The sequence below is a fragment of the Salvelinus sp. IW2-2015 genome, linkage group LG32, assembly GCF_002910315.2.
Source record: "Salvelinus sp. IW2-2015 linkage group LG32, ASM291031v2, whole genome shotgun sequence".
In the NCBI taxonomy this organism is placed as follows: domain Eukaryota; kingdom Metazoa; phylum Chordata; class Actinopteri; order Salmoniformes; family Salmonidae; genus Salvelinus; species Salvelinus sp. IW2-2015.
In genome coordinates, this window is record NC_036871.1 from 17,319,985 (window position 1) to 17,347,722 (window position 27,738).

The following is a 27,738-nucleotide window of genomic DNA, read 5'->3' on the forward strand; positions in this document are numbered from 1 at the left end:
CTGGTGGTGGATGCTGCTCTGCTGCTTCCTCTGCCAAAGCCTTAGCCATGCTATTAAAATATGCTGCTGAGTCCCGGGTGCACTGCAATCTACCTGGGGAGGGCCGGGAATGGCTCTAGTCCAGGGCGTTGAGGAAAGCGCTACATCAAGCTGCATGTAACACCCTGGACCAGAGCTAGGCTGAGGAAGTCTGGGGAGGGGAAGCTGCTCTGTGCTTTCTCTATTTCTTTGTTGGCTGGTTTCTCCTCTTAATTCATGTTTTTTTTTTGGTTGTTCACTAACCTATTAGATAGAAAACACTGTCAGACACGCACACTACTGTTCAACTTGGTGCCTTTGTGTTCAATGTAATGTATGTTGGGATTGTGTTCTGTCTGTGTGGCTTTGACTCTCGTGTCTGGCCAGTCAAGCCTCTTTACTGAACTGTCAGCTTTCAAAACCATCTATTGAAGGGACAGATACAGATTGTGTTTGCTCGTTCAGACATGATGCACTATATCACCATGTCTACCTCTCATCTGGTTGTGTGTTCTCCCTCCCCTTCCTATCCTCTTTAAAAAAACTAAATGTTTTTTGTTTCGTGGCTTCTTTCTGTGTTTGCATGAGGTGGATCAGACTGGATCTGATCTCAGAACAGTTTTTAGGTGCACTTTTTTTTGTGGGTACGTTTTTCATTTTCCTTCTGTTCTGGTGCCATATCCACAAAGCGTCTCTCACTAGAAAATTGGTCGTAAGTGCTGAGGCTAGAGACGTTTTACTACTATTATGGGTCAAAATAAAAGCTAAGCATGAAGCTTAGTCAACAGATATTTAGGAGACCTCATGAGGTGTCCTAACCAGTTAGGAGTTACCAGCATTTTTTGATATTTCGGATCAACCTATAAATAATCTAGACCTACATGCAACAGTAGTCTCGTAAGCTTTTGACAATGATTTCACATGATATGCCTAATTACTTCTAACCACCAGGCTAATAAATAATCTCACTTGTTTTCTGTGGATTATTTCATCAATTAACCTATCATGTTATTTCAAGTTATCCTTGAGCGCAATATCACTTTTTTTTTAAAAGATGCCTGAATTAGGCATGCCTATAAGTAGGGCGATTGAAAGCTAGGGCCTATGTTAACTTTGATTGGGCTCGGTGAAAATTATACATTTAAAAAGTTTTCTGCTATTTATCGGCAAGTAAAAATGAACAGTAGGCAAAGTGGTCATGTCAGGCAAAAACCGTCCGCCACGAATGATGCATGGCAAGACGCATTATTCACACAAGTTTAGTCAAAATCGTCCCAGTGCTGTCAGATCACGTGTGACTAAAGTACGAATGAACATACTGACGGAGACAGATCTACAGTCCCATCCCTGATTTCATTGTGGGGGACAATTTATATCAAACCACACCGTGGTTGTCAGAAGCGTGCACAGCTGGCGACGCTTCGTTGCGATTGGTTATCATTTGCAACCGTGTCGGTGAGCGTTATCCCAAATTTTCCTTTGCGGTACCTCAAACTGTCAGTGCTTTGTGGATACGGGCCCTGTTCTGTTCTTTTTGGTTTTTAATGATTTCAACCTTTTCTTATTGTCCTCTTCCACAACCATGGTCTGTCTGAATGTTATAGTTAGTAGCCCAGTAGGATTAGTATTGTTGGTTGGACTTGTCTCAAAGCTGCCATTCACAACCAGCGTGATCTGTAGGCATTCTGTTAAGCACGAACATGCTAGTAGCATCTAGACAGCGCTGTGTTCATGGTTCTATAAGGCAGCAGACATCCTAGCCCGTACACTAACCCTGGCATGTTGTCATTCTGCAGGGAACTTCGGGACCAGACCCAACCACTGTGTATGTGGACATGAGAGCGCTGAGGCACGACAGGTAAGGGCTCCTATCAGAACATCCTCTTGAGCATTTGTTGAACTGAATACATGATTTGAGAAATGAGCTATATAGTACACCAAGTGGTGCATTTTCTGTTGTACTGTTTATTATTTGTCAGTGAGTGACACACATAGGGGGTCTTCAGAATCAGAGGTATGACATCTATGCCAACAGAATGTTGCTCACAACCAAAACAATCTCGGACCATGCTCGCATGACATTGAAGACTCAAATCAAATTGTATTTGTCACAYGCGCCAAATACAACCAGTGTAGACCTTACYATGAAATGCTTACTTACAAGCCCTTAAAACCAACAATGCAGTTTTATGAAAACACCTATTAAAAATAAAATAAAGACCCAGCAGTAAATAACTCTATACACGGGGTACCGGTGTCGAGGTAATATGTACATGTAGGTAGAGTTATTGAAGTGACTATGCATAGATAATAACAGAATAGCAGCAGTGTAGAAGRGGGGGGGGGGGGGGGGCGTAATGCAAATGGTCTGGGTAGCCATTTGATTAGCTGTTCAGGAGTCATTACCTCTGCAGTGTCAATTTACAGTGGAATAGTTCCACCGCATTGTATGCATAAAAGTTGGAGCCAGATGCATTCCTTGTGACACTAAAATAGTGCAGTCCGATATAACTGGCTATGGAGCCTCTAGCTGTGTTCACTAAGTCTGTCATTAAGATTAGAAACGGTCTTTAAGACGGCCCGGRGTTAGAACAGTGGGTCTGGGTAGAGCCACCCTTAGGACATACGTCCCTCTCCCACACCCAGTCAACACATCAATAGGACCCAGCCTGCAGCTGCTCTGGACTAAGGTACATCCCAAACGGCACCCTAATTCCCTTTATAGTGTACTACTTTTGACAAGCGTCCATAAGGCTCTGGTCAAAAGAAGTGCACTATATAGGGAATAGGTTGCCATTTGAATGCAGACGGAGTCTGAGACACAGTGTACTAGCAGGGCCACAGAGGGGCCCTGTATCAGGCAGCATGCTGCACATTGGGCCCCACCGCTCACAAATATAGCTGCTGCTATTCACATACACACTGTGTGATTCTAGACAGTCGTTTTTGTCTCCACCACTGTCCTCCTCCCTGGGATGTAGCTATTGTGTTTGTGTTGAAAGTAAAGTATAATTTGTAGACTAAAAGGGCTTGTATAAACTGCTGCATTGATGAAATAAAAGGTTTCAGAATGTAATCTATTGCTCTCCACTATCCTTTAGTCTTGATGATGAAGTGCTCGATGAGGACGACTAGCCAGATGACACGCTGACTCACAGGGTGTGTCTCAAATGGCTCCCTATTAACACAGGGCTCTGGTCAGAAGTAGTGCACTATATAGGGAATAGGGTGCCATTTGGGACGCAACCACAGTATTGACTCAGAAGGCCCAGTAACTCTTCACTTCCTCCCTCCCTCACAGGGTTCGTCTGGTAGAGAGAGGTTCTCCACACAGTTTACCACTCATGGAATCTGGAAAAGTGAGTCCCTGCTTGACTTGGTGAATGAACAAACAAACGGTAGTCATTTACATAGACATAGGGTAAACTCTGAAGTATTTTTAATCACTGAGATTAAACTGTAGTGTTTATGCAGTGCTGTGCTGTGATTGGTCTAGTCGTGTAGTTAGTTTCCACAGCAACCCATCCCCATAATTGAGGAAGTGTAGGTGAGAGTTAATTGTGCCCCGGCTGTGGCATCGCTCTGCTCTGTTTCACATGGACCAGCCAGGAGATCAGGATCAGTCTGTACCACACAATAATGAGGTTTCTTTTTCTCGCAACATTAAATCCTGTTACACAGTTTGTGGCTACTTACTAAATGGCGCCCTTTTGGGAGAGAGAGGGAGTCGGGCCACTTCACTGTGCCTCAACCCAGTAAATCAGTTACATAAATGGCCTCTCTGAAAGGAGAGAGGAGTGGAGAGATGAAAGCACTAATCGTCTCTTCCTTAATGCCATCAGATTCTACCTGGGGTTCGAATTATCATCGCTAACCCGGAGACCAAGGGACCGCTGGGAGACTCGCATCTTGGAGAGGTCGGTTGAGACATCACTCATTAAACTCAGTACAAGCTACAGTAAATTGTGCTACAATAGTCTCTCTCTGTACTTAAGTGTCATAGCTCATTAGATATTCACTCTCTCATTAGACTAAACTACAATAGTCTCTCTCTGTGTACTTCAAGAGTCAGCCCACAACTTCAGTCTCACTTGATGTTAAAGGGAAATTTCGCCATTTTTTAATTTCATATTCCAGCTCCACCCCAACATCTGTGAAAATGGGGCGTTTCTATGTTTTRTAGTAAAATATATAGCGGAAGATGGTTTTACCAATGACCTCATCAACCAATTAGTAGGCAATGCCATTGATTCAAATCACAGGATGCACACCGATGATGTCATTGGGGACACTATCTTCCTCTCTGTTTTACTACAAAACATAGAAACACGCCATTTTCACAGATGTTGTTGATGGTGGGCTCCCTTTAAGGAGCACACCATTATCTTAGATATCCAGTGTAATGTTCTAAGATCAGTAAGTGTTATGTAATTGGTCTAAAAGTACACATTTGTCACTGGATTGGTCTGGACACAGATCCACTATAACACATGTTTGATATTAGCGATAAGTCCAGCGATCCTGTAAGTTTAAGGGCTGAGTTGTTCTGGGTGAACAATCATACAACTAGACATGGATTGGATCCCCAGAGGATCTCACTTAAAAAGCATGAATTAAAACACTTGTGTCCAAAGTGGAAACATCGAATTTCTGTCCTGTCCACAGATCTGGGTGTGCAGTGGACACAATGCCAGCGGCTACTTCACAGTGTATGGAGACGAGGCCCTGCAGTCAGACCACTTTACCTCCCGTCTGAGCTTTGGAGACACACAGACAATCTGGGCCCGCACCGGATACCTGGGCTTCCTCAGGAGGACCGAACTCACTGATGCCAGCGGGGGTAAGCTACGTGTTCCCTTCATTACAAATGTACTTATCATACTTTCACAGGTGAGCTTCACATCCAGTAGCAGCAGTTTGTAATTATGTTTGTGTGTGCAGAGCGACACGATGCCCTGTATGTGGTGGGGGCGTTGGATGAGGCCATGGAGCTGAGGGGAATGAGGTACCACCCCATCGACATCGAGACCTCTGTTATCAGGACGCATAAGAGCATCACAGAATGGTGACGACTGTAACTTCATAAGGCTACATGATAAGCATCCTGATAAAATACAGTAGCTTGGGGATTTGTGGTTCTGGTGTAGCTCAACGTTTTCGGGACATTTTATCCAAGAGAGAAAGCAAGTAGGCGGCCAGTACGATGCAGAAAAACTTTAGTTAACTATATACAGGTCAGATGTATAGAATGATCAGATCAGCCTATTGTATATATCATATCAGGACAAACAAATGCAGTAGGGGCATTTTACCAAATTATTTTCTGTTCAAATATCAAGCTGGTTTTGTCCAATTTCAAGTTGTTAATGGTGACCAGTTGAAATGCMCTAGATTGACTTATATTGTACTGTTTGTTGAAATGCCAGAGTGAGTAGCTAAGTTACAACATGCACAATACCTACTTATACTGTTGTTGTTGCTGCAGTGCAGTGTTCACATGTGTTGGAGCTGGATGGTTCAGACCAGTAGCTCATGTTGTTTAAACTGACTGAACCTGTCTGTCTGTCTCTCCCGTTCAGTGCGGTGTTCACGTGGACCAACCTCCTAGTGGTGGTGGTGGAGCTGGATGGTTCGGAGCAGGAGGCCCTGGACCTGGTGCCCCTGGTGACCAACGTGGTTCTGGAGGAACACTACCTGATCGTGGGGGTGGTGGTGGTGGTGGACATTGGKGTCATCCCCATCAACTCCCGGGGGGAGAAGCAGAGGATGCACCTCCGGGACGGCTTCCTGGCCGACCAGCTGGACCCCATCTACGTGGCATATAACATGTAGCCTGCCAGCTGGAGACMTACTAGACAAGGCCTTGAACCGACGGGCCGAGCTTTATGTACATACTGCAAYGCAACAGGACCTCTGGTCTCTGAGGAGAGGAGGGAGAGAGGACGTGAGTCCTGGACCCAGGTGCTCGCCTAGTTTGTGGGACATTGTCACTAGTTCAAAACAAAAATGCCTAGAATTGTCAGGAACAGGAGACTGGTTAGTGTAGTGAAAGATTGGAATGGAAGGAGCTCTGTGTGTAGATGATGGGAGAGTGCCAGTCTAGTTGATTAGATTTGAGCTTTTTTGGTTATTGCTTTAAGTGTGTATATATTTTCATGTTACGTATTGCTGAAGTCGCTCGTTTTTAAAAATCTGCCCTCTAAGAGGTTAGGGTATTTTTTAAGAATATTTACAAGCTGTGGCAAATGGTATTTTATGTTGACCTTTTTTTATGATATCAGTCATTACAAATACAGATATGTTTTGATACAGGACATATCAATTTGTCCCTGAACTTTACAATATGAGGTACAATATATTGTTTTGTGTGTGGTCTTTTTTTTTTATTTTTTTTTTTACAATTTACGTTTTTAGTTCTGCGCTAACATTTATTTTTCTGTAACTGTCCCAACTACAAGGGAAACCAGTGTGATTATTTCAACTACAGAAGCCTTTTACTCAGTTGTCATGTTCAATATCATTATACTTCAATTGAAGGAAAACACTATGTTATTTCATATCATGTAAGTATGTACAAAAACTGATTTTAATTTATTTTGTTCACTTTAGAAGTATATGAGAGAGGACATTCAAGAATGTTTTAATCTTGAATATTTGCTAATATAAAAACAAAGCATTGTATTATCTTGAGTGAATACTAGTATCACATCAAGTATATAAAATATAGATCTATATTAATTAAAAAGACSTAGGATTCACCAAGGAAAATGTGTGCAGTTATTGAGAGGACAGTCTGAATCCTTATAGTCACCCCCTWTATGTCCTTCAAACAACGCAACAACTTCAGCTCTGTATATGTCAGACATCATGTTGAGAAGTACTGCATGAGACAAACAACAGCTCTGAAAGGATCAAAAGCACTTTTTGAGAAATGTCTGTGTGAGAATGATGATGGTACAAACGCCTCCGGTGGKAATGATGATGAGTATGTCTTTGTGCTGGAATGTCAAACACTTGTTTCTGAAACAACAGGTTGGAGATCTTCACCAGAATTTTAAAAACAAAGTTTAGTCCTTAATATTTTTTACATTGAGAGATCAATCAGGGCTCCTATATTGATGTCAGAGGGGRAAAAGTACAAGACAACACTTTTACGGAAACCCTTTAGAGGAATAAATCTTGAGGCAACTATCATAAGGTGGAAGAGCAGTTTTGGGGGAGAGTGAAACCTTAAATCTGTGTTGAATCATACATGATTTGACGGTAAAGTTCATGGCTAAGAATGTTTTAGTTCAACACATTAGAATCTTTAARAGCACTTTCTAGTATCTACACAGCATTTTTTTTATTGGCAAGAATGACCCTGGCTTTTTTTTTTTATATAAAAAAAAAATGTCTGAACTGAGTTGGCATAAGTCTTTCAATTAAATAAATATTTCAATGATTTTGACTATAAAATGTTTGTTTATTRCAGCAGTACACAGTGTTTAAATTTTAGCAGAGCAACTAGGGTTAAGTGCCCTGCTAAAGGGCACATTGACAGATGTTAACTGGTCGGCTCGGGATTCAAACCAGCAACCTTTTGGTTACGGGCCCAACGCTCTTAACTGCTAGGCTACCTACCTGCTGTTTCAGAGGTTGCATCTCAATGTAATTCTATCATATGCTCAAGCATATTTGATATGTTACATATGAGATTTTTGTTTTGTTAACTTTATGTTCATACACATATTACATAGCAAGTTTTCCATATCTTCTATGGTAGTGTAATGTATAATGAATCAAATCCATCAGTTTGCTCTATTACGAGTTAAAAAAGATATGTAACCAAGAATGATTGATTGCGAAAGAACAGCTGATGAGTCAGCCAGTCTCATCAGCGCAGTCTGTGCACATCTGAACTATTTAATGTTTTGCCACTTATTTTATTTTGAAAGGCTTATCTCAACAGAGGCAATGCATTCTAATCACAAACATTACAGTGAACCGTTTCTAGAGATTTACAAAGTAAGATGAGTGTGTGCTTTGCTCATAGCCCTCGGTTGAGACGCACGTTTATACTGTTTCATAGCTGTTCATTGAAAAATAATTGTCCCATCCTATACTTGTCACAGTGCTGTAAATCTACTTGCTGCAAATCCATCTGGTACACTGCTGATATTTGGTGGCATAGATCTGAGCCATTCCTATTATGAAAGGTTTACACAGGTCTACCCATATGAAAATCTAATCTGAAGATATGTATTACTGTTTTCAAAATGTATTACAAAATCCATCAACTATGGCAACTTTCATACATGCATATATTTGTTTGCATGTAGTGAAATATGTAAGGGATAATCAACGAGGGGCTATGCGTTCTATGGAAGATAGTGAACGATGAGCTAGCGGAGTTGCATTATTTTCCAGAGAATGCAGAGCCCCGTGTTGATTATCCCTTTTATACCGTTGCAAAAATGTGTTCATTTGCCGGTACAAATGTTTCAACATCCACTGAAGTAGCTAGCAAGTTTACAAGATAGTAGTAGTAGTAGTAACCAAACAAACATACTTGCTAGTTAGCTAACAAACCATCAGTCCTAGCTTGCCGTTATGAAAATCGATTTAACAATGGAAATGTTTTAAATTCAACTTTTGCTTTTAAAAGCAGATCAAACATAGAATATGTAATGAACTACAGCCATTGAATTCTACCATGCGTAATAGGGAAATAATGCACGCTCTAGAATGCCCTTCAAGCCAATCAGAAACAAGTATTCAACAATGCCATGGTATAAGTTACAAGAATGACTATTTCAGTGTTTGCACATTGGAACATTTATGGAAGTAACACAATATAGTTTTTCTAATTCATGTAGTATATTTTGACATCTTTTTGTAATGAAGAAAGGACTGAAGTCTTAATTTGGGGAATAGGTTTACATGTTTGCTTTTAGTGGTTATTCAGTTAATTTATTTCCAGAAGAAAGTCTTAGGCCTACTGTATCTACATGTTTGGGAACATTGATATCTTCAAATAAAACATTTTTCCGTATGAAGAAAACAGCTGGATTGGAAATCTAGAACTCACTTGTGAGCAAGTTTTCATGGTTGAATGTAAATGCTGTTGGTGGCTGAAAACAAATACAATTAAGGCCGGGATTTTATTATATCGCAGCTTTTAAAAGCAATGTGTTCGTGGGAGTGGGGAGAGGCAGGACTTGCAGCGCGATCTGCGTCACAAATAGAACTGACTTCTATTTTAGCCCTTGGCAATGCAGACGCTCTTTGGCGCACGCCAGCAGTGTGGGTGCAATAATTGAATATTATAGCGGTGTAGTCAGCCTGTAACACCCTGACTACACCGCTCGCGTCGCAAAATAAATGTAGAAATCTATATTATTAAATTATTGCACACCACACTGCTCGTGCGCACCAACGAGCGTCTGCGTTGCCAAGGGCTAAAATAGAAGTCAGTTCTATTTCTGACGCAGATCGCGCTGCAAGTCCTGCCTCTCCCATCTCCTCATTGGTTTATAGAAGCAGGTACCCATGTGCCATCTCCTCATTGGTTATACCCAGGTGGGTGACTGAAAGACTAAATAGGTCAGTGGCGGTAATGCACCTAATTTATGAAAGTTGCCAATCGCAATATAAAGTCAAGAGAAGAAAAGGCCTGGAAGGGAGATGACTAGAAACGATTCGGTTGATCGTTTTATGTGTGGATTAATTGTCGGAGTAGAGGACCTTGTGCATTTCAGGTAAAATAACAACTCAATGTTTATATCCCAGGACAAATTAGCTAGCAACAGCAAGCTAGCTAAATAGGACAAATTTGCTAGCAAGTGCAAGCTAGCTAGCTAAATTGCCATAAAGGTTTAATGCTTTTCGACCTGTCCCCAAATTAATGTAATCGGTTCAGAGTTTGTTTTGATATTTAACCTGCGTGTCGTGATCGCGTTTGGTGTGGGGGGACAAAATATATTTATGCACGATGACGCACGCGCGCAGCCAGTCTGGGTTCCGTGTTAGGAAACTGATAAAGCTTGCGTAGGTTCATTCAAGTSCGAGAAAGGGCTGGATTCAACCCATATTGCGTAAGATCTGCGTTATAGTTTGGATTAAATTTAAAGGCAATGTCCGCAGTAACTGCATTCGCGGTAACCGCTGCATATGTCGGCTCAATAGGAACTTACCTTAAAATGTTTTACGAGGATCTTTCTCGATTTGGAATGAATCCAGCCCAAAGTCTTTCAACGCGGTGAAAGTGAAACAAATGACTCATTTGAATCATCTTCATGTCTTTGGCAAACTCTTTCTTTCATTTTCCCCAACGTTGGCTATATGGAAGTAATGTTTTTCACATCCTATAATCACAACCATTAATTTAGTGCCTTTTTCAAGAATAGGGCCGGGATTCAATCCGATTGACCTTTTTCGGCAATGTTCCCGCTTTCACGGTAAACATGCATGTCAGTTCAATTGAAAATGACTTACACTTGACCTGTAAATGTCAAGCACACTATTACGGGGATAGAATCTCAGCCTATGGTAAGGCCAACAATATGAGAAAAAGTATGTTTGAAAATTTAAAAAAATGTGCAGAGCAAACATTGTTTAACTTATCCAAAAAGTACTTTGACAGTTCAAGAAAAATATTTGTCTGTCTTACCCTGGAAACGTTTAGATATTTCCCAGGTTTTATTGCGTATATAGACATAGGTTTCAACCCAAATGGCACCCATTTATTTAGTGAACTACTTTTGACCAGGGCCCATAGTTACTTCAATCCATATCATGGAAGTTCAGCGTTATTGAAATTTAAAGGCAATGTTCCCATTCACGGTACACCCTGCATATGTTGGCTCAATCAGAAATGACCTTTACATTTCTAACCACTCAATCTGTAACGCTTCAGTGATACAGATTGAATAGAGCCCTAAAATACCCTCAGATGGACATAAATGAATACTCGACTACAGGAACTTTTTGATACATTTATTCTCCATGTTAGCACAGAATATATTTATATACATATTGCTAGCTAAAGCGTTAAAATGCCAGTAGCATAGAACATTTTAAAGGTCGAGTTTGGACAAAAACACAAAAAACAAACTGTATAACTGATCAATGCACGATCAAAATTGTTTGGCTACAGAAATGCCATGTCTTACCGATGTCTACAGCTTCTGTCTAAAAACAAATCCTGTGAAATGACGTCAACACATACTGGATGAGTTATTGGCTAGTGACAAGCTTAGCTAACGAACTAGCTACGTTGGAATGACGTCGATTAACCACCAAAAGTACACCCCATTTCTGTTTGAAAATTGAGAACGAGRCGGACCATTTTTCGTGCCCAAAGTCRACCTTTAAGCCATGATTAACAGTGTACATATGGACAGGGGGAAARGTTTTTAGATGTAGTCATGTGTGAGACGTTACACTTGACTTTTCTCGCCAGAAAATAGTGAGAATTTGAGGGGAAAAGATCATTGTCATATTGCATCATTTTCAGGAAGTGCAACGGTCTTTTAAAATCAGAAAAAAGGAACATAATACRCACATCGTACTCATGCAAGTTCCCAGAAATACTTTAAAACGTGAATGACATCAAAATATTTCCACAAAGGGAAATAACTCATTCATACAGGGATGGACAAATACATCCTCTATCAGTGAACCAATCCAATTATCAGATCGGATTTACCTCCAATGCAACAACACTTTCCAAAGTGCAGACAAAGTTTTCGTAACAATGAAGACCAAACATTTGTGTTAAGAGGAGTGGTTGAGGTCTGGACAGTGATACTCACCTCAGTAATAGATAGACAGTTGACCAGTTAAGAACTGTAGGGRTCTACTGGTTTTCAAGGCAACATATCAACAGCTTAATCTGATTCCCAATTACATTGGTCCTCTCTCTTAGCCTTACTAATAGAGGGCAGATGAGTTACTACTGCCTGCAGCGTGCCAGTGGTGAACTACTTGAATTAGAATGCACCATCAGTGTGTGTTGCCTTTAATCTCATTAGAATGACATGGTGTAAAGGAACCAGTTTATTTACATGTAGTGCAACCATGACATGATTTTGTTAACACCATGAGAGACAGGGAGAGAAAGATTGTGGCATTCGTGCAGGGCATGCATGATTCTGTTCAGTCTCCTGAGGAAGTGTATCAGGATTAAACAGATTATTACATGTGGCAAATCAGGCAGTTTTTTCATTACTTCTAAAACGCTTCTCTGATTGAAAAACAAAAAACAGACTATGGGTTAGGGTAAGAGAAAAAGGGATTGAAAAGAAATCGTCTACGCCATTATTTGTCATCGTGTTCAAACGAATACAAATATGTGTTAGCTCTGAAAAGTGATACACTTTGTCGGAGTTAACGGAAGAGAGTGTTGCCATCATTGAAAACCGTGTGTCCAAAACTAGGCAATAAAATGAATGCAGGGGATGACCTTTCCTCTGTTCAGTCAGCTCTTCATAACTAAGGAAACAGTCACATGGACTTACAATAATGGCTGACTTCCCAAGTAGCCTCTTGGTTAGTACTTCTGTTCTAAATAAAATTGGCAATTACATTACCGTTTAAGAAATGATCCAAGACAAGTTAAGCAAAGGATAATAACATTGCACACCATTCAGACTCCAGTAATAAAAAGTACTAAAAGATAAGCCTGATCACAGTTGATATTTGCATATTTTATATTGGTCCATCCGTATTCGTTGTCTATGGGGAAACCGAGATACTTTGCAAGCTTCTGTTATTTTTCTAGTAATACAAATGTGAAACTATCAACATGCACAGCTCTTTACTCAGAATATGAGGATAGTTTTGGAAAAAACAGGCACTGACCACCAACAGCATAAGCAGTGAATGTCTAACTAGTCACTGAGCATTCTAAAACCGTACTTACAGTGAACATCACAATAACCATGGCACTGGCGCCAACCATAAACTAGAGGGGAAAAAACAGCACTCACTTTCTCTGTTAAGATMAGGTTTAACAAATGTCATTTTTGGCAATATTACAAAGCATTTGGGTCATGAAATTAAATGTGCAAACTGTCAAATTATGAAGGAACCTCTCTAAGATCCAGCTCAGTAAAGATTGCTATATATTCCCAATAAATGTATAACTTTTTCTTTAATTCATAAAAATTACAGTATATTCAAAATGTCTAGCCCAAAATGTGCATAATAGCAAAGGGAAGATTTGTCAGCATCTTTATAGCCGACTTCATAACCCTGTTCCCAATGATGTTTAAGAGACTTGAAGATGGATAAAAACAATAAAAAGGTGCTATTTACCAAAATATGTTCATGATAAAATCATGCAAAATTTTTATGGATCATTTCCTTTTTTCACAATTACATTTTGTTTCTCCTGTTTTTCAGCATTTTGAAAAATATTTTCTGTATGAAAGCAGAGCTTATTCAACGCTGCAATAGTACTTACGGTATAAGATCGACTGTCATTGTTAAACATTAACAGTAAGAAAAGTGAAAAAAAATGCAGGTAATAAAATGTTTTCAGTTAATGTTCATCTGTTACTAGACACTTAAATAAAACATTCTGCAACATAGGTCAAATTAGCACTTCATAAAAATAAAATAAAAAACAATCATTCGAGCCATGCTCTTGATAATATATATATATWTTTTTWAATCGATACACTGGGTATATTAAATAAAGTACTGAAATAAAATGAAAATAGCAATTTTTTCCCGCATATATTCGGTCCAAAAAGTGTTCAGGAAGTCAGATAGGGGCGTGGTTGGGTAAGTTACATCGGGGGGAGAGYCAATGGGAAAGTGTGCTGGGGGGGGGGCTGTTCATCTCTTCCTGCGGCAGGTGCGTTTGTGGTCGGCGTGCCAGTGTTCCTGTTGACACTTGATGGAACAGTAGGAGGTATTCCAGCAGCAGTGGTACATGGCTTCCTCCTCACAGTTATAACACTGGAGGATACACACACAGTCAGAACTGACATGGCTCCTCTTTAGGCTTGAATTTTTTCGTACATTACTATGATGTAATTTGTGAATACCACTTTAACAAATAACTCATTTGCTGTTAAGTCATTGTCATATTCAATTGATACATTATATTGACTATGTCTAGTATTGCTCTAATTATGTATTGGCCTTTTGGTTATGGAGTTAAAAATCCCAAAAGGTCAAAGATGTGCTTAGCTACTACTGTGGGTTGTGGGACAAATCCATWAAAAAAAAACTATGAATGAACTGTGCGTGTCCAAATATTTTTCCGGATTTAGCCCCTCAGGTCTCAATGTGTGAGCCACTGGTGTTAACTTCTTATGGCTGGGGGCAGTATTGAGTAGCTTGGATGAATAAGGTGCCCAGAGTAAACTGCCTGCTAATCAGGCCCAGATCCTAGAATATGCATATTATTAGTATATTTGGATAGAAAACACTCTGACGTTTCTAAAACTGTTTGAATGATGTCTGTGAGTATAACAGAACTCATATGGCAGGCAAAAACCTGAGAAAAAATCCAACCAGGAAGTGGGAAATCTGAGGTTTGTAGATTTTCAACTCATCGCCTATCGAATATACAGTGGAATATTGGTCATATTGCACTTCCTAAGGCTTCCACTAGATCAACGGTCTTTAGAACCTTGTTTGATGCTTCTACTGTGAAGGAGGGGGGAGTGAGGGCTCTTTGAGTCAGGGCTCTGGCAGAGTGCCATGAGCTGACCACGCGCGTTCACGTGATAGTTAGACCTGCATTCCATCGCATTTCTACAGACAAAGGAATTCTCCGGTTGGAACATTATTGAAGATTTATGTTAAAAACATCCTAAAGATTGATTCTATACTTCGTTTGACATGTTTCTACGAACTGTAATATGACTGTCTGAACWTTCGCATGGACTTGACCGCGCGTCGTGAGTTTGGATTGTAATGTAAACTGAGATKTTTGGATATAAATATGAACTTTATCGTACAAAACATACATGTATTGTGTAACATGAAGTCCTATGAGTGTCATCTGATGAAGATCATCAAAGGTTAGTGATTCATTTTATCTCTTTCTGCTTTTTGTGACTCCTCTCTTTGGCTGGAAAAATGGCTGTGTTTTTCTGTGAATAGGTGCTGACCTAACAATGATATGTTGTGCTTTTGTCGTAAAGCCTTTTTGAAATCGGACACTGTGGTGGGATTAACAACAAGTTTATCTTTAAAATGGTGTAAAATACTTGTATGTTCTGGGGAATTTTAATTATGAGATTTCTGTTGTTTTGAATTTGGCGCCCTGCACTTTCACTGGCTGTTGTCATATCGATCCCGTTAACGGGATCCCAGCCATAAGTTAACAGACTGAGCTGTGTGTGGTAGAGAACGAGGGAAAGAGAAGGGTCTCACTCACCCACTGCTTCTTCTTGGTGGTAGAGATGAGCTGCTTGTGCTGGGCCACCATCTTCTTCACCTCCTCCACCAGCTCCTCCTTACACTTCTCCTTCACCGTCTTACACTTTCTCTCCATCTCAGCCTGGCCCCCCGACACTGCCTTGCTCACCGCCTGCCTCTTCTCGTCCTCCATCTCAGAACGCAGCTGGAGACACACACCACAGAAAATGAGCCTCAACTTTGATACATGTGGTATACTCGTGTGTTTCCTTTTCTTTAAGAATAATTCAATAAAAGCTTTTCTCAGTGTCCTACTGTTCTATGTCCTACTCCGTCTCAATCCCTCAGTCCCTCACCTTCTCCAGGGCCTCTCGGACCCCCTCAGTCTCAGGGCCTCTCGGACCCCCTCAGTCTCAATCCCCCAGTCCCTCACCTTCTCCAGGGCCTCTCGGACCATGCGCTCTGTCTCCCTCTTGTTGTCGGCCTTCATCATGTCCTTGACATCGTTGAAGATCTTGGTGTACTTCTCGTGGCACATGTTCTGGCAGGCTCCGTCAGAGGTGGTCTGGGTGCTGCGGTGTAGGCTGCGTGGCGAGGCGGCTGAGGCCTTCTTGGTCTGCGTGGAGACAGACAGCTTCTCTGGCTGGTGGGGCGTCGTCACGGGGATCTCCTGGCTGCTGCTCACAGCCTCCATCTCAGGCTCCGGGTCCTGGGGGAGAGAGGTCAGGGACGGGGTTAGAGATGGAGAGAGAAACAAGCAAACAAACATAGAAACAGACACACGCATAAATCTCCCTACACACACATCAAGGTCTTGATTCAATCCATAACGCCGAAGTTCAGTGCTACAGTGCGATTGAACTTTAAAGGCAATGCGGAAACTGCACTCACGGTAAACGCTGCGTATGGCAGCTCAAATCGGAAATGACCTTTAAATGTCAAGCGCGCTATATGCGATACAGATTAAATCAAGCCCTAAAACTCTTCAAATGAAACACACAGACACATACCATGGTAACACACTGGCTGAGGTGACCGTACAACAGTAGTGTTGGGATACTTACAGTGGCTTCCTCTTTGGGCTCAGGAGCTTGACTGCGGCGGCTTTTCTTTGCTTTCGGCTCCTGCCTGTCTGGCTGACGGTCTCGGTCTGCCTGTCTGTCTGCTTTCTGCTGGGGAGAAACATAACATATTGGATTACAGAAGCGCAGTATCAGAGATGTCTAGCACCTCTGTTGGATAAGCATTTCCRTTACCACGGCAACTATTCGAGCTAGAGCCATGACACTACAGATGGTGTTTGTGTTGATCCTCACATTCTCAAATCATTGAAATTCCTCCTAATGTATTATTACATTAATATTAAATTAGCTACTAAAAACACACTAGAGCAGCTTTTAGTGAGCTTATTTTCAACATGCAAATAAAAAATACCTCTGTGTGTGTGAGAATAGTGCACACATACGTACATGTTTGACCTGATCGTTGTTGTTGCTGGTGGAGGAGATTGAGTACTCTGCCTCCTCCGGCCTCTCTGTCAGCCTCTCCTCTCCGTCTCCTCTCCTCTCCTCCACCTTCTCCACCGTCTTGGTTTTCCAGAAGCGGCCCTCCCTCTGAAAGCATTGGGACAGCTCCAGCTCATCACAGGCCTTCTTCCAGCTCGCGCTGCGCTTCACCTGCAGCTGCTGCACCGACACCTTGATGTCCTGGATGTTGTCTGCAGGGATCCATGCTCTGGGGACAAGGAGGARGGGGAACAACAGTCAGAGCAGCCAGGGAATCTCTCAAAGCTCCATAGCCAGGGGAAATTATATTGCGTGGATAGCAAGATGCCTTGCTCCTTCCTGCCAAACGTTTCTTCTCCGCATTGAGTCTGGATCTGAGTACCTCCCGACCCTTCACCGAATGTGAACACATTCAGGGCAGTCTGATTGGTCCAGAACCCAATGGGTTGGGCCAGAGCCAGAACACACGTGGGTAACGCGGTGGTTTGGAAATGCGTCATTGACTTTGATACTCTGATGACTTTATTTGGTACAACGCCCCTCGTCACCACAAAACGACTTCAGTGATGACAGTATCAGACTGAAGTATGTAGYGAACGACAGAGCAGCGGAAGAATTCCGTTTGAGCCGTCAGCCTAGAAATGAGTACAGACAAGACATTCTAGGGGATCGAAAGTTTAAAATGATCCACTATGATATATCCGCCGCTCTGCGTGTCAATACAGTTGGCCCTCAGATCCAGAGACTCATGTCCTAGTGATAAGGCTGTTGCATATGTAGTGGCACGATAACTATGCCATGTCTATCAGCACGAGTGTGATGGCTGACCTCTGGTGGGAGATGAGTTCTAGCACCTTAGTGCACTCCTTTTGATGAACGTTTTGGTTGAAAGTAGTGCCCTACATAGGGAATACAGTGCCACTTGGGATGCAGCCTCTGTATCAGTGTGATGGCTGACCTCTGGTGCTGGTGGCCAAAGAAGCGGACGTCCACCTGCTGGTCCTCTCTCTGCAGGACCTTGGCCGGCCAGTAGCCAAAGCCCTTCATCTTAGCCCACACAACCTCATGATTAGGAGTCTGCAACAACAAGCACAACCCCAGATCAGCACAGGGCAAACGACACCAGATAATACACACATACAATTCAATCAACTTTATTTGTCCCCTTATGGCAATTCTATTTGGACTATAACACTTCAGACATAGCCCTAACATTACGGCCAATATTACATTGAGTTGATATCTTGATCATTTCAACAATCAACGCCAAAGGAGCATTGAAAGCAAGACAGTTTGATACTCACACAGGGGTAGCAGAACCAGTTGTCAGGCCGAGCGTTGGACAGGTAGAAGCAGTTCTTACACAGCATCAACTCGTTCAGCTGGAGAGAGAGCGAGAGAGGAAGAGACGTGGAGCGAATGAGGAAGAGACACAGAGAACAGCTGCCCTGCCACTCACAACACAACCACCTAGAATACTACAATACAAATCTGTCACATTTAGTTCAGAAAAKAAAAGGGGGAAAAAACTGTTTACCTCATGGCATGTGTCACTGTAGAGCAACCGCGCTATTTCAGCCTGGTCACTATGAACTGCAACAAAAACAGGGTTCGTTAACATTGGGAAAATAACATTGAAGTACATTGGAAAGATTTTGTTCCATTAAACATGCCACCACAAATGCATTTTAACTACATAGAGAGACATGATCCTCCTCATTTTTTGGTAGACAATCAATAACTGTTCAGACTTCGTGCTTCCTTCAAATTACATTTCTGCCACAACTATACGGTCTTATTTTCTAAGCTGCAATTAATAATAGTAGGAAGGAAATCTGACAGCAAAACATGCTCTTCACAGATGTTTCCCACATGGGACCTTATTCACTATATAGTGCACGACTGTAGACCAGAGCTCTATGGTCCTTAGTCAAACGTAGTGCAGTATAAAGGGAACAGGATGCCATTTAGGACGCAACCCATAATAACAGCATGGTTGTGAACGACACCCCCCCCCCCCCCCCMCMCACCTCCAAACAAGATGGCGGTGTTGTGCACGATCAGCTGGGCATCTGCCTTGAACTCGTCGAAGCTCTTGTATTTCCCCTCGGTGAGGTTCTGCAACACATAGACAGCGATACAGAGACAGAGAGAACACAAAGAGGACTATTCATTCACACTGGGTAGGGCAGCAGAGAGGGGGCTGTGTGGTGCAGTTGCAGTACCATAAGAGACCAGAGGAGGGCAGTGCACCACAGACCCAGAGACCAAGACCCAAGCCAGGGAGGCGCTGTGCTGTTTTCCAGCCTATCCAGAGGCCTTGGTCGTATTCACTAGGCACCAAACAGAAGAAAACCGACTGGAACAGGGAGGGACTAAGCTGAACGTTTTGCTACAGTGTGCACTAATGAATACTACCCTGCGACAGTGGCAGGGAGCGCTGTGCTGTTTCCCAGCCAATTTGGCAGGCAGGGCTTGGCTGGCGGGAACTACCAGTGATCACGGTGCAGAGGAGACCTCACTGACCCCCTCGCTGTGACGAGAGGCAATCTGAAAGCYTCAGCTACACAATCACAGCTTTATACTGGGGCTACATCTGACGTGCCCTTACACAGACCCTCACCAAACAACATGGACTAAGTCCCAAATAGCACCCTATTCCCTATACATAGGAAATAGGGTGCCATTTRAAAAAAAAAAACGTGAAATCCTGTGTTCAGCGGTGTATTGCGGGGAGTTACCTCCTGAATGTTGGTGACGTCCAGCGTGGTGTGGATGAGCCTTCTGTACATCGGGTGTTGAGTGTCTTTGCCTTTCTTGTTCAGGTCCACGGCCTACAGTGCCAGGAGAGAAATAATACGATTTATGGGCGAAAAGGAGGAGGGGTGCTGGGATTAACCCAAGCCATTGTGGTGGGACATTTTACTGGCCTTGATTTAAAGTGGAATAAAACATGGCAGAGCTCTGATTCAATACAGTGTTACGTTCCAAATGGCACCCTCGGAGCCCTATAGGAGGGCTGGTCAAAAGTAGTGCACTATAAAGGGAATAGKGCGCCATTTGGGATGCAATCAGTGCCACAGCCTGGTCCTGCATCCCTACCCTGAACATAAAACTAACTGTAACACTCACCCTCTCTTTCATGCGCTGAATGATAAAACGCAGGTATCTGCACATCTCCTGCTTGTTCAGGTTCTTCTTTTTACTACCCTAGAGAGAGAGAGAAAGAGAGAGAGGATGACTCTGTAACCCATCCAGCTCTCTATTCAAACCACGTGTAGCTAGCAGTAAATTGGAACTGATGAGAGCTAACTGAGTATATAATATGTTTTATTGTCACATACACCGGATAGGTGCAGTGAAATGTGTTGTTTTACAGGGTCAGCCATAGTAGAACGGCACCACTGGAGCAAACTAGGGTTAAGTGCTTTGCTCAAGGGCACAGACAGATTTTTCCCCTTGTCGGCTCAAGTATTTAAACCAGGGTTGCACATTTGATGGAAACTTTCCGTGGGAATTAACAGGAATATATGGGAATTAATATTAATATCTTTTAAATGTAGATGTTTTTTTGCATTGGATATATTTACCATAGCATATGGAGACAAACATAAACCTTTTACCTTATAAGTAGACATAATTGCAAATTATTAAATCCTTCCAATATATATTTTTTTATTTTTTTTATTTAGTTATGAATTTAACTTGAATTAAATGAGTTGACTCTTCACATGGGATGATTTCACCAAAAAACAAAAAGGGAATATTGAATGATCCCCAATGATCCATCGCATCTCCCAAAACGTTTTCAACATACGTAAAATGATAGTCGAGAAACTAAAGCTTTAGTTGTCTTCCTCTCAGGCTTCCATGTCTTCTGCCTGGACCTCCTCAATGTCCACCTCTTGAACATCAGACTCTGTCCTCATCTTCACTGTCACTTTCCAACCTTGTTGAGGATGGCTCGTTGTCAGGCTCAAAAAGCCTYGAATTTGCCCGGATGGCCACCAATTCTTCAACCCTTGTATTGGTCAGCCTGTTGCGTGCTTTGGTGTGTGTGTTCCCAAACAAGGACCAGTTGCGCTCTGAGGCGGCTGATGTGGGAAAGAGCCTCAGATCCACAAAGTCCCTTCCACCAGGTGGCTGATGAGAGATGTTGGCACGACTGCCATATTGCATCTCCATCCCAAAGCCCTTGCTTGGAAGTGTACAGACGCCCAAGAACCTTGCCCTCATCCAGGCCAAGGTGGTGAGACACGGTTGTGATGACACCGTAGGCCTTATTGATCTCTGGACAGACAGGATGCTCTTGCCAGCATACTTGGGGTCTAACAAGTACGCTGCGGCGTGTATGTGCTTCAGGCAGAAGTCTTCACACATTTTGATGTATTTCAGAACTGCAGTTTCCTCTGCTTGGCGCAACAGTGAAGTGGGCAGAGCAGTACGGATTGCTTCTCTTACGTCTGCAAGCAGAGTCTGAACATCAGGCAGGATGGCATTATCTCCCTCAATGGCTACTGCTATAGGTTTCCGGAGTGTCAGGCTGCTTAACACTCTCTTCCAAAATACATCATCCAGGAGGATCCTCTTGATGGGGCTGTCCATATCGGCAGACTGTGATATGGCCATTTCTTGGAGAGACTCCTTCCCCTCCAGGAGACTGTCAAACATGATGACAACACCACCCCAAYGGGTGTTGCTGGGCAGATTCAATGTGGTGCTCTTATTCTTCTCACTTTGCTTGGTGAGGTAGAGTGCTGCTATAATTTGATGACCCTTCAGAAACTTAACCATTTCCTTAGCTCTCTTGTAGAGTGTATCCATTGTTTTCAGTGCCATGATGTCCTTGAGGAGCAGATTCAATGCATGAACAGCACAGCCAATGGGTGTGATGTGAGGGTAGGACTCCTCCTCTTTAGACCAAGCAGCCTTCATGTTCGCAGCATTGTCGGTCACCAGTGCAAATACCTTCTGTGGTCCAAGGTCAATGACTGCTTTCAGCTYATCTGCATTGTAGAGACCGGTGTGTCTGTTGTCCCTTGGGTCTGTGCTCTTGTAGAATACTGGTTGAGGGGTGGAGATGATGTAGTTAATTATTCCTTGCCCACGAACATTCGACCACCCATCAGAGATGATTGCCATACAGTCTGCTTTCTCTATGATTTGCTTGATCTTCACTTGAACTCTGCATCCAGCAAATGAGTRKATAAAGCATGTCTGRTTGGAGGGGTGTATGCTGGGCGAAGAACATTCAGAAATCTCTTCCAATACACATTGCCAGTGAGCATCAGAGGTGAACCAGTTGCATACACAGCTCGAKCAARACATTCATCAGCATTTCTCTGACTACGTTCCTCCATTGAGTCAAAAAAAAACTTCTGATTCCAGGAGGACCATGAGCTGTTGCTATCGATAAGGTGTCTGGTTCATCATTTTAACCTCAAATAGAAGTAGAGGGACTTTTGTCAGAGGTTGGTTGTTGTGAGCGCTGAGGGAATTTTATGCACTTGGCCAGATGATTCTGCATCTTTGTTGCATTCTTCACATATGATTTGGCACAGTATTTGCAAATGTACACAGCTTTTCCTTCTACATTAGCTGCAGTGAAATGTCTCCACACATCAGATAGTGCCCGTGGCATTTTCCTGTAAAGATTAGAAATAAATGAGTAAAAAAAAACAATACAATTCCATGTACAGATAAATAGTTAAGCAGTTGGATTAAACAACTCTATTGTAAGATAAATGTTTTAAAATGAAACATGTATGGAAACAGGTGAATWAACACTCCTCCGTTAGCAGGCTCAAGCAAGCTAAAACCCACATGGTAGCAAAAACTATCTAGCAGAAATTGTTAACAAGTTATAAATTATTTAAACACACTTTGCTGTAGGCTACTATTTACTAGTTAACAAAAAAGCATGCATGTCATATAAAATGCATTCACCCCACCCAGTATTTTAATCAAAACTTACCAGAAAGCATGTAGTCCTTGGCTCAGACAGGTAGTGTGGGCTCAATAGCATCTCATCAGTGTGCAAGATCTTGAGAATCAGCTGTACATGTGACGGAAGAGTGCACTGCACATGTGACAGAAGAGTGCACTTTGCATGCAGACGGTTGCAATTCCATTGAATTGGGGATAGTTTAACCAAAATATGCCACAAGACCTAGAATTGCCTTATTTGTATCCCACAAAAAAAGGTTCACTGTTATAAGCTAACTTTTTTGATGAATTTAAGTAAAATTCCCCAAATTCCAGGGCTTAACTTCCCATGGAAAATTTCCGGGAAAATTTTACCGTWAAGTTTCCGACCCTTTGCAACCCTAATTCGAACCAGCAGCCTTTAGGTTACTGGCCCAACGCTCTAACCGCTAGGCTACCTGCCGCCTATAGGAGTACCTACCCTGCACACCACACACTGCCAGTGGGATCCACTGTCCCGGGGCTTGTACTCATCAGACAGGCATTTTAGGTGATAGACACGGAAGCAGTTGTCACACACAAGCACGTCTCCGGGCAGGTGGCACTCAAAGCAGTACCAGTCGTGGCTCTCCGCCTCCCATTCCTGAAACAGACGAAGCACAGTGGTCGGTGCCCCCCCTCCGCACCGACCTGACGGCTAGACTACACCCCCAGCCAGGGGGCCACTCCTGGCCCCACCACACCAGCCGCTCCACAACACACCTCTGCTGGGGCTTGACAAAGGCACATCACTGGAACTTTTCAGTTCTAATATCTACAAAAAATGCATGTTATATATCCATGTCTCCTTTGAAAAGAGGTCTTCTGACCTCAATGGGACTTCCTGAATAAATACAAGTTAAATAAAACATATGAAATCACACGTTTTTACAGGTAGCCTATACAAACATCACAACAGTTATTGAATGTTTATTTAGTTAGTGAATTCTGACTGACCTCCTTTGGCGGCTCCTTCTCCGTCTGCAATTAAACACCCCCATCATTGATTAATTAACGAACAAATAAASTGTGTGTGTGTGCACAGTGGATTGTGTACCATAACACCTGTGCAAGCCAATGATTCAAAGCGCAATCTTTGGATAAACCTCATTGGAAGGAAGGCCTAAGACTAATGTGTGACCATCGCTGAAACATTGGCTTACTGGAAGGTAGTCATTCTGAGGCTAGAGAAAGTGTATGTCCCAAATGGCACCCTATTCCCTATATAATACCCTGGTCAAAAGTAGTGCACTATGAAGGGCATAGGCTGCCATTTGGGATGCAGACAAAGTTAATATAAAATCCAGATGTGGTTGTGCATGCATGAAAGGCTGATGGAAGCTAGGGAAGGGTGGGGCAAATTCCTGCCAACCTGAACCTGCTGCTCAAACCTTTAGGTTAAATCATAATGATCTACTATAGTGTTTCAGGTTTCACTAAGGGGCACAGAGCTAGAAACTACCTACCTGCCTGGGATTCAAACCAACAACCATGGTAGTCACACTCCACACAGTCTGGAGTGGAAGTCAACAAGGACTGTGTTATATTGCAACATTTCAAAAACTAGTCTACACCTCCCCACAAAACCATTTCTTTCAGATTAAGGAAGCCAGAAAACCCTTTCTTTCAGATTAAGGAAGCCACAGGACAAGCTAACCTACTACACCCCATCAGTGCAGAATCCAATGCCATCTAGGCTCAGTTGCACATGCTCTGTTTAAACCTCGTGAGCTGGAGAGCACTCCATCACAGGTGAGCAGAGAGGAGCCCGAACTAACACACAGCCATAAAAAGTCAAAAAGGATAAAGGAAAGAGGACAGACCGACAGTTGGTAAACAGTGCCACTGCCAGCCTAGTGGGCTATGAGAGCCCCTCCATCTCTTCCTGTCCTGGGCCTAGTTTCCCAAAAGCATCTTCAAAGGCTAAGTTCATTATTAGAACCTTCGTAGGAGCATCGTTAAATCTCAGATCTGTTTCCCAAAACCATTATTATTACCGGTGCACTTCAAAACGCTCGTAATCTAACGCCTAACCAATCCTAGATTTTTTTGCCCTCACTTTATACCAAGAAGATCTCCGTGGTTCTCCGTGAACTTCAGAATAAAGTTCACAACAAAGTTGCCAATGTCTTTGCAATTGATACAAACAAGCGGCGTATAAAAATACGCTTCAAATGAAAACCGAGATGACTGCGTTAAAATATAAACAGTAAGCAATAGGCCTATTTCAATCATATTGAAATACATTTCATGTTCAATCATTTGAGTTCTATTTTGCTACTTGTAGGCTACTGTCTAATTTGTCTCAATATATTTCATGATGTGTAGCCTAAAATGTGTGATTTAGTGCATTTTTATTTGGTAAGCATTAGAATAAGCTGCCTCAATATTTGCAGCCGTAGGTGGTAATAGCCCATCTCTCTAAGAGCTGATCAGTCATCAGTATTGTGAAAAAAGTAYAATGTAAAGCAAAGATTTTAATGGAGAAAGCTGATCCGAAAGCAGCGCTCGCTTTCTTTCGATCCTATTGCTATCGACACATTCTCCAAAGACGCACTCAGTGACCGTTCTCTCTGCGTGGTTTTGGGAAACGCACGTTACATCTTTGGCCATTGTAGAAAAGATGCATCGTTAAAATACTCGTAAGCCTAAGTAAAATTGCTATCGGGAAACTGGGCCCAGGGCTATTTTAGACATTTCTTTCCAGGCGAGACATAGTCTGATGGTAGTGTTCAGCTCTGTTTCAACAGATCTCCCTCTTTGCGCCTGGCCCAGTCATACTGTACAGTCAAGTGTAAAAAGGTACTTCACTGTCCACTCTGTGTCCCTGCCCTATTGTACTCTGAATGAAACGGTTGTTGTGACTTCAAAAAAGGGTGAGGCCTCTGGGGAAGAACTGTCTGTGTCCGATGAAGCTTTCTACCTCACCTGGAGTGTTAAATATCACCATCACAATGGCATGATTTTCCAGTGTGGTGATGGTTATTTCAGAGATCAAGGTAAGGACATCCTCATGTAAGAAAAAAAAAAGGCTGTTGACCATCTACTATAATATAAGGGAGAGGTAACATACAGTACAAGTCAAAAGTTTGGACATACCTACTCAAGGATTTTTCTTTATTACTATTTTCTACATTGTAGAATAATAGTGAAGACATCAAAACTATGAAATAACACATATGGAATCCTGTAGTAACCAAAAAAGTGTTAAACAAATCTAAATATATTTTATATTCTTCAAAGTAGCCACCCTTTGCCTTGACAGCTTTGCACACTCTTGGCATTCTCTCAACCAGCTTCATGAGGTAGTCACCTGGAATGCATTTCAATTAACAGGTGTGTCTTGAAGTTAATTTGTGGAATTTCTTAAATGCGTTTGAGCCAATCAGTTGTGCTGTGACAAGGTAGGGGTGGTATACAGAAGATAGCCCTATTTGGTAAAATACCAAGTCCATATTATGGCAAGAACAGGTCACATAAGCAAAGAGAAACGACAGTCCATCATTACTGTAAGACATGAAGGTCAGTAAATCTGGAACATTTCAAGAACTTTCAGTTTCTTCAAGTGCATTCACAAAAACCATCAGGCGCTATGATGAAACTGGCTCTCATGAGGACTGCCACAGGAAAAGAAGACCCAGAGTTACCTCTGCTGCAGAGGATACGTTCATTAGAGTTACCAGCCTCATAAATTGCAGCCCAAATAAATGCTTTACAGAGTTCAAGTAACAAACACATCTCAACATCAACTGTTCAGAGGAGACTGTGAATCAGGCCTTCGTGGTCAAATTGCTGCAAAGAAACCCCTACTAAAGGACACCAATAATAAGAAGAGACTTGCTTGTGCCAAGAAACACAAGCAATGGACATTAGACCGGTGGAAATCTGTCCTTTGGTCTTATGAGTCCAAATTTGAGATTTTTGGTTCCAACCGCCGTGTCTTTGTGAGACACAGTAGGTGAACAGATGATCTCTGCATGTGTGGTTCCCACCGTGAAGCATGGACGAGGAGGTGTGATGGTGCTTTGTCACTGTCGTTGATTTATGTAGAATTCAAGGCACACTTAACCAGCATGGCTACCACAGCATTCTGCAGCAATACGCCATCCCATCTGGTTTGCGCTTAGTGGGACTATCATTTGTTTTTCAACAGGACAATGACCCAACATAMCTCCAGGCTGTGTAAGGGCTATTTGACCAAGAAGGAGAGTGATGGAGTGCTGCATCAGATAACCTGGCCTCCACAATCACCCGACCTAAACCCAATTGAGATGGGTTGGGATGAGTTGGACCGCAGAGTGAAGGAAAAGCAGCCAACAAGTGCTCAGCATATGTGGGAACTCTSTTGGAAAAACATTCCAGGTGAAGCTGGTTGAGAGAATGCCAAGAGTGTGAAATGCTGTCATCAAGGCAAAGGGTRGCTACCTTGAAGTATGTTAAATATATTTTGATTTGTTTAACACTTTTTTGGTTACTAAATGATTCCATATGTGTTATGTGGGTGCCATTTGGGACGCAGMCATAGTATAGACAACTAGATGACGTCACACACCACCACACCCCCCTGTTCATCAAACCAAACGCATGCCGGAAACACAGAGATCATAACAGTAACACACAGAGGAATGTAGCTACACATCCCTCCCTGAGGAGTTACTACTACTACTGAAAAACTACATCTACTACTCACGTACTCATCATATATGCTTGCTACAAACCTGCGACTATGTTGGCATTGCTTGTTATGTCACTCAAAAKACATTACTTTGAAATGTACTACTATGATTCCGAAACTATTTTTCAGAGATGTATTTATCTGGAGATTTATTTGAAGTACTGTATGTGTCAAACAAAGCCATGGAGAATATACAGCTGTCACTTTATTTAACCC

General features: G+C 42.3%; 2 protein-coding genes across 10 annotated transcripts in view; one reads left to right on the forward strand and one right to left on the reverse strand.

Annotated features, from left to right (window-relative positions):
* LOC111956486 (disco-interacting protein 2 homolog C-like) overlaps positions 1 to 9,069 on the forward strand; it is a 244,206-nt gene extending 235,137 nt beyond the window's left edge. For all 3 annotated transcript variants that reach the window (XM_023976930.2, XM_070436526.1, XM_023976935.2), the window contains 6 exons: positions 1,815 to 1,876; positions 3,320 to 3,377; positions 3,861 to 3,935; positions 4,684 to 4,858; positions 4,960 to 5,083; positions 5,598 to 9,069. In XM_023976930.2, the coding sequence (XP_023832698.1) occupies positions 1,815 to 1,876; positions 3,320 to 3,377; positions 3,861 to 3,935; positions 4,684 to 4,858; positions 4,960 to 5,083; positions 5,598 to 5,850 (747 nt within the window). In that variant the 3' untranslated portion in view covers positions 5,851 to 9,069. The remainder of the gene's footprint in view (positions 1 to 1,814; positions 1,877 to 3,319; positions 3,378 to 3,860; positions 3,936 to 4,683; positions 4,859 to 4,959; positions 5,084 to 5,597) is intronic.
* A 1,912-nt stretch (positions 9,070 to 10,981) lies between these two features.
* The window catches only part of LOC111956382 (zinc finger MYND domain-containing protein 11), a 29,237-nt gene continuing 12,480 nt past the window's right edge, over positions 10,982 to 27,738 (reverse strand). For 4 of the 7 annotated variants that reach the window (XM_023976843.2, XM_023976847.2, XM_023976842.2 and 1 more), the window contains 13 exons: positions 23,805 to 23,828; positions 23,290 to 23,451; positions 20,016 to 20,093; positions 19,625 to 19,717; positions 18,914 to 19,001; positions 18,421 to 18,476; positions 18,188 to 18,265; positions 17,842 to 17,960; positions 16,848 to 17,112; positions 16,443 to 16,550; positions 15,812 to 16,087; positions 15,398 to 15,583; positions 10,982 to 13,965 (listed from right to left, as the gene is read on the reverse strand). In XM_023976843.2, the coding sequence (XP_023832611.1) occupies positions 13,843 to 13,965; positions 15,398 to 15,583; positions 15,812 to 16,087; positions 16,443 to 16,550; positions 16,848 to 17,112; positions 17,842 to 17,960; positions 18,188 to 18,265; positions 18,421 to 18,476; positions 18,914 to 19,001; positions 19,625 to 19,717; positions 20,016 to 20,093; positions 23,290 to 23,451; positions 23,805 to 23,828 (1,656 nt within the window). In that variant the 3' untranslated portion in view covers positions 10,982 to 13,842. The remainder of the gene's footprint in view (positions 13,966 to 15,397; positions 15,584 to 15,811; positions 16,088 to 16,442; positions 16,551 to 16,847; positions 17,113 to 17,841; positions 17,961 to 18,187; positions 18,266 to 18,420; positions 18,477 to 18,913; positions 19,002 to 19,624; positions 19,718 to 20,015; positions 20,094 to 23,289; positions 23,452 to 23,804; positions 23,829 to 27,738) is intronic. The other 3 variants (XM_023976846.2, XM_023976848.2, XM_023976845.2) reach the window with 2 other exon arrangements.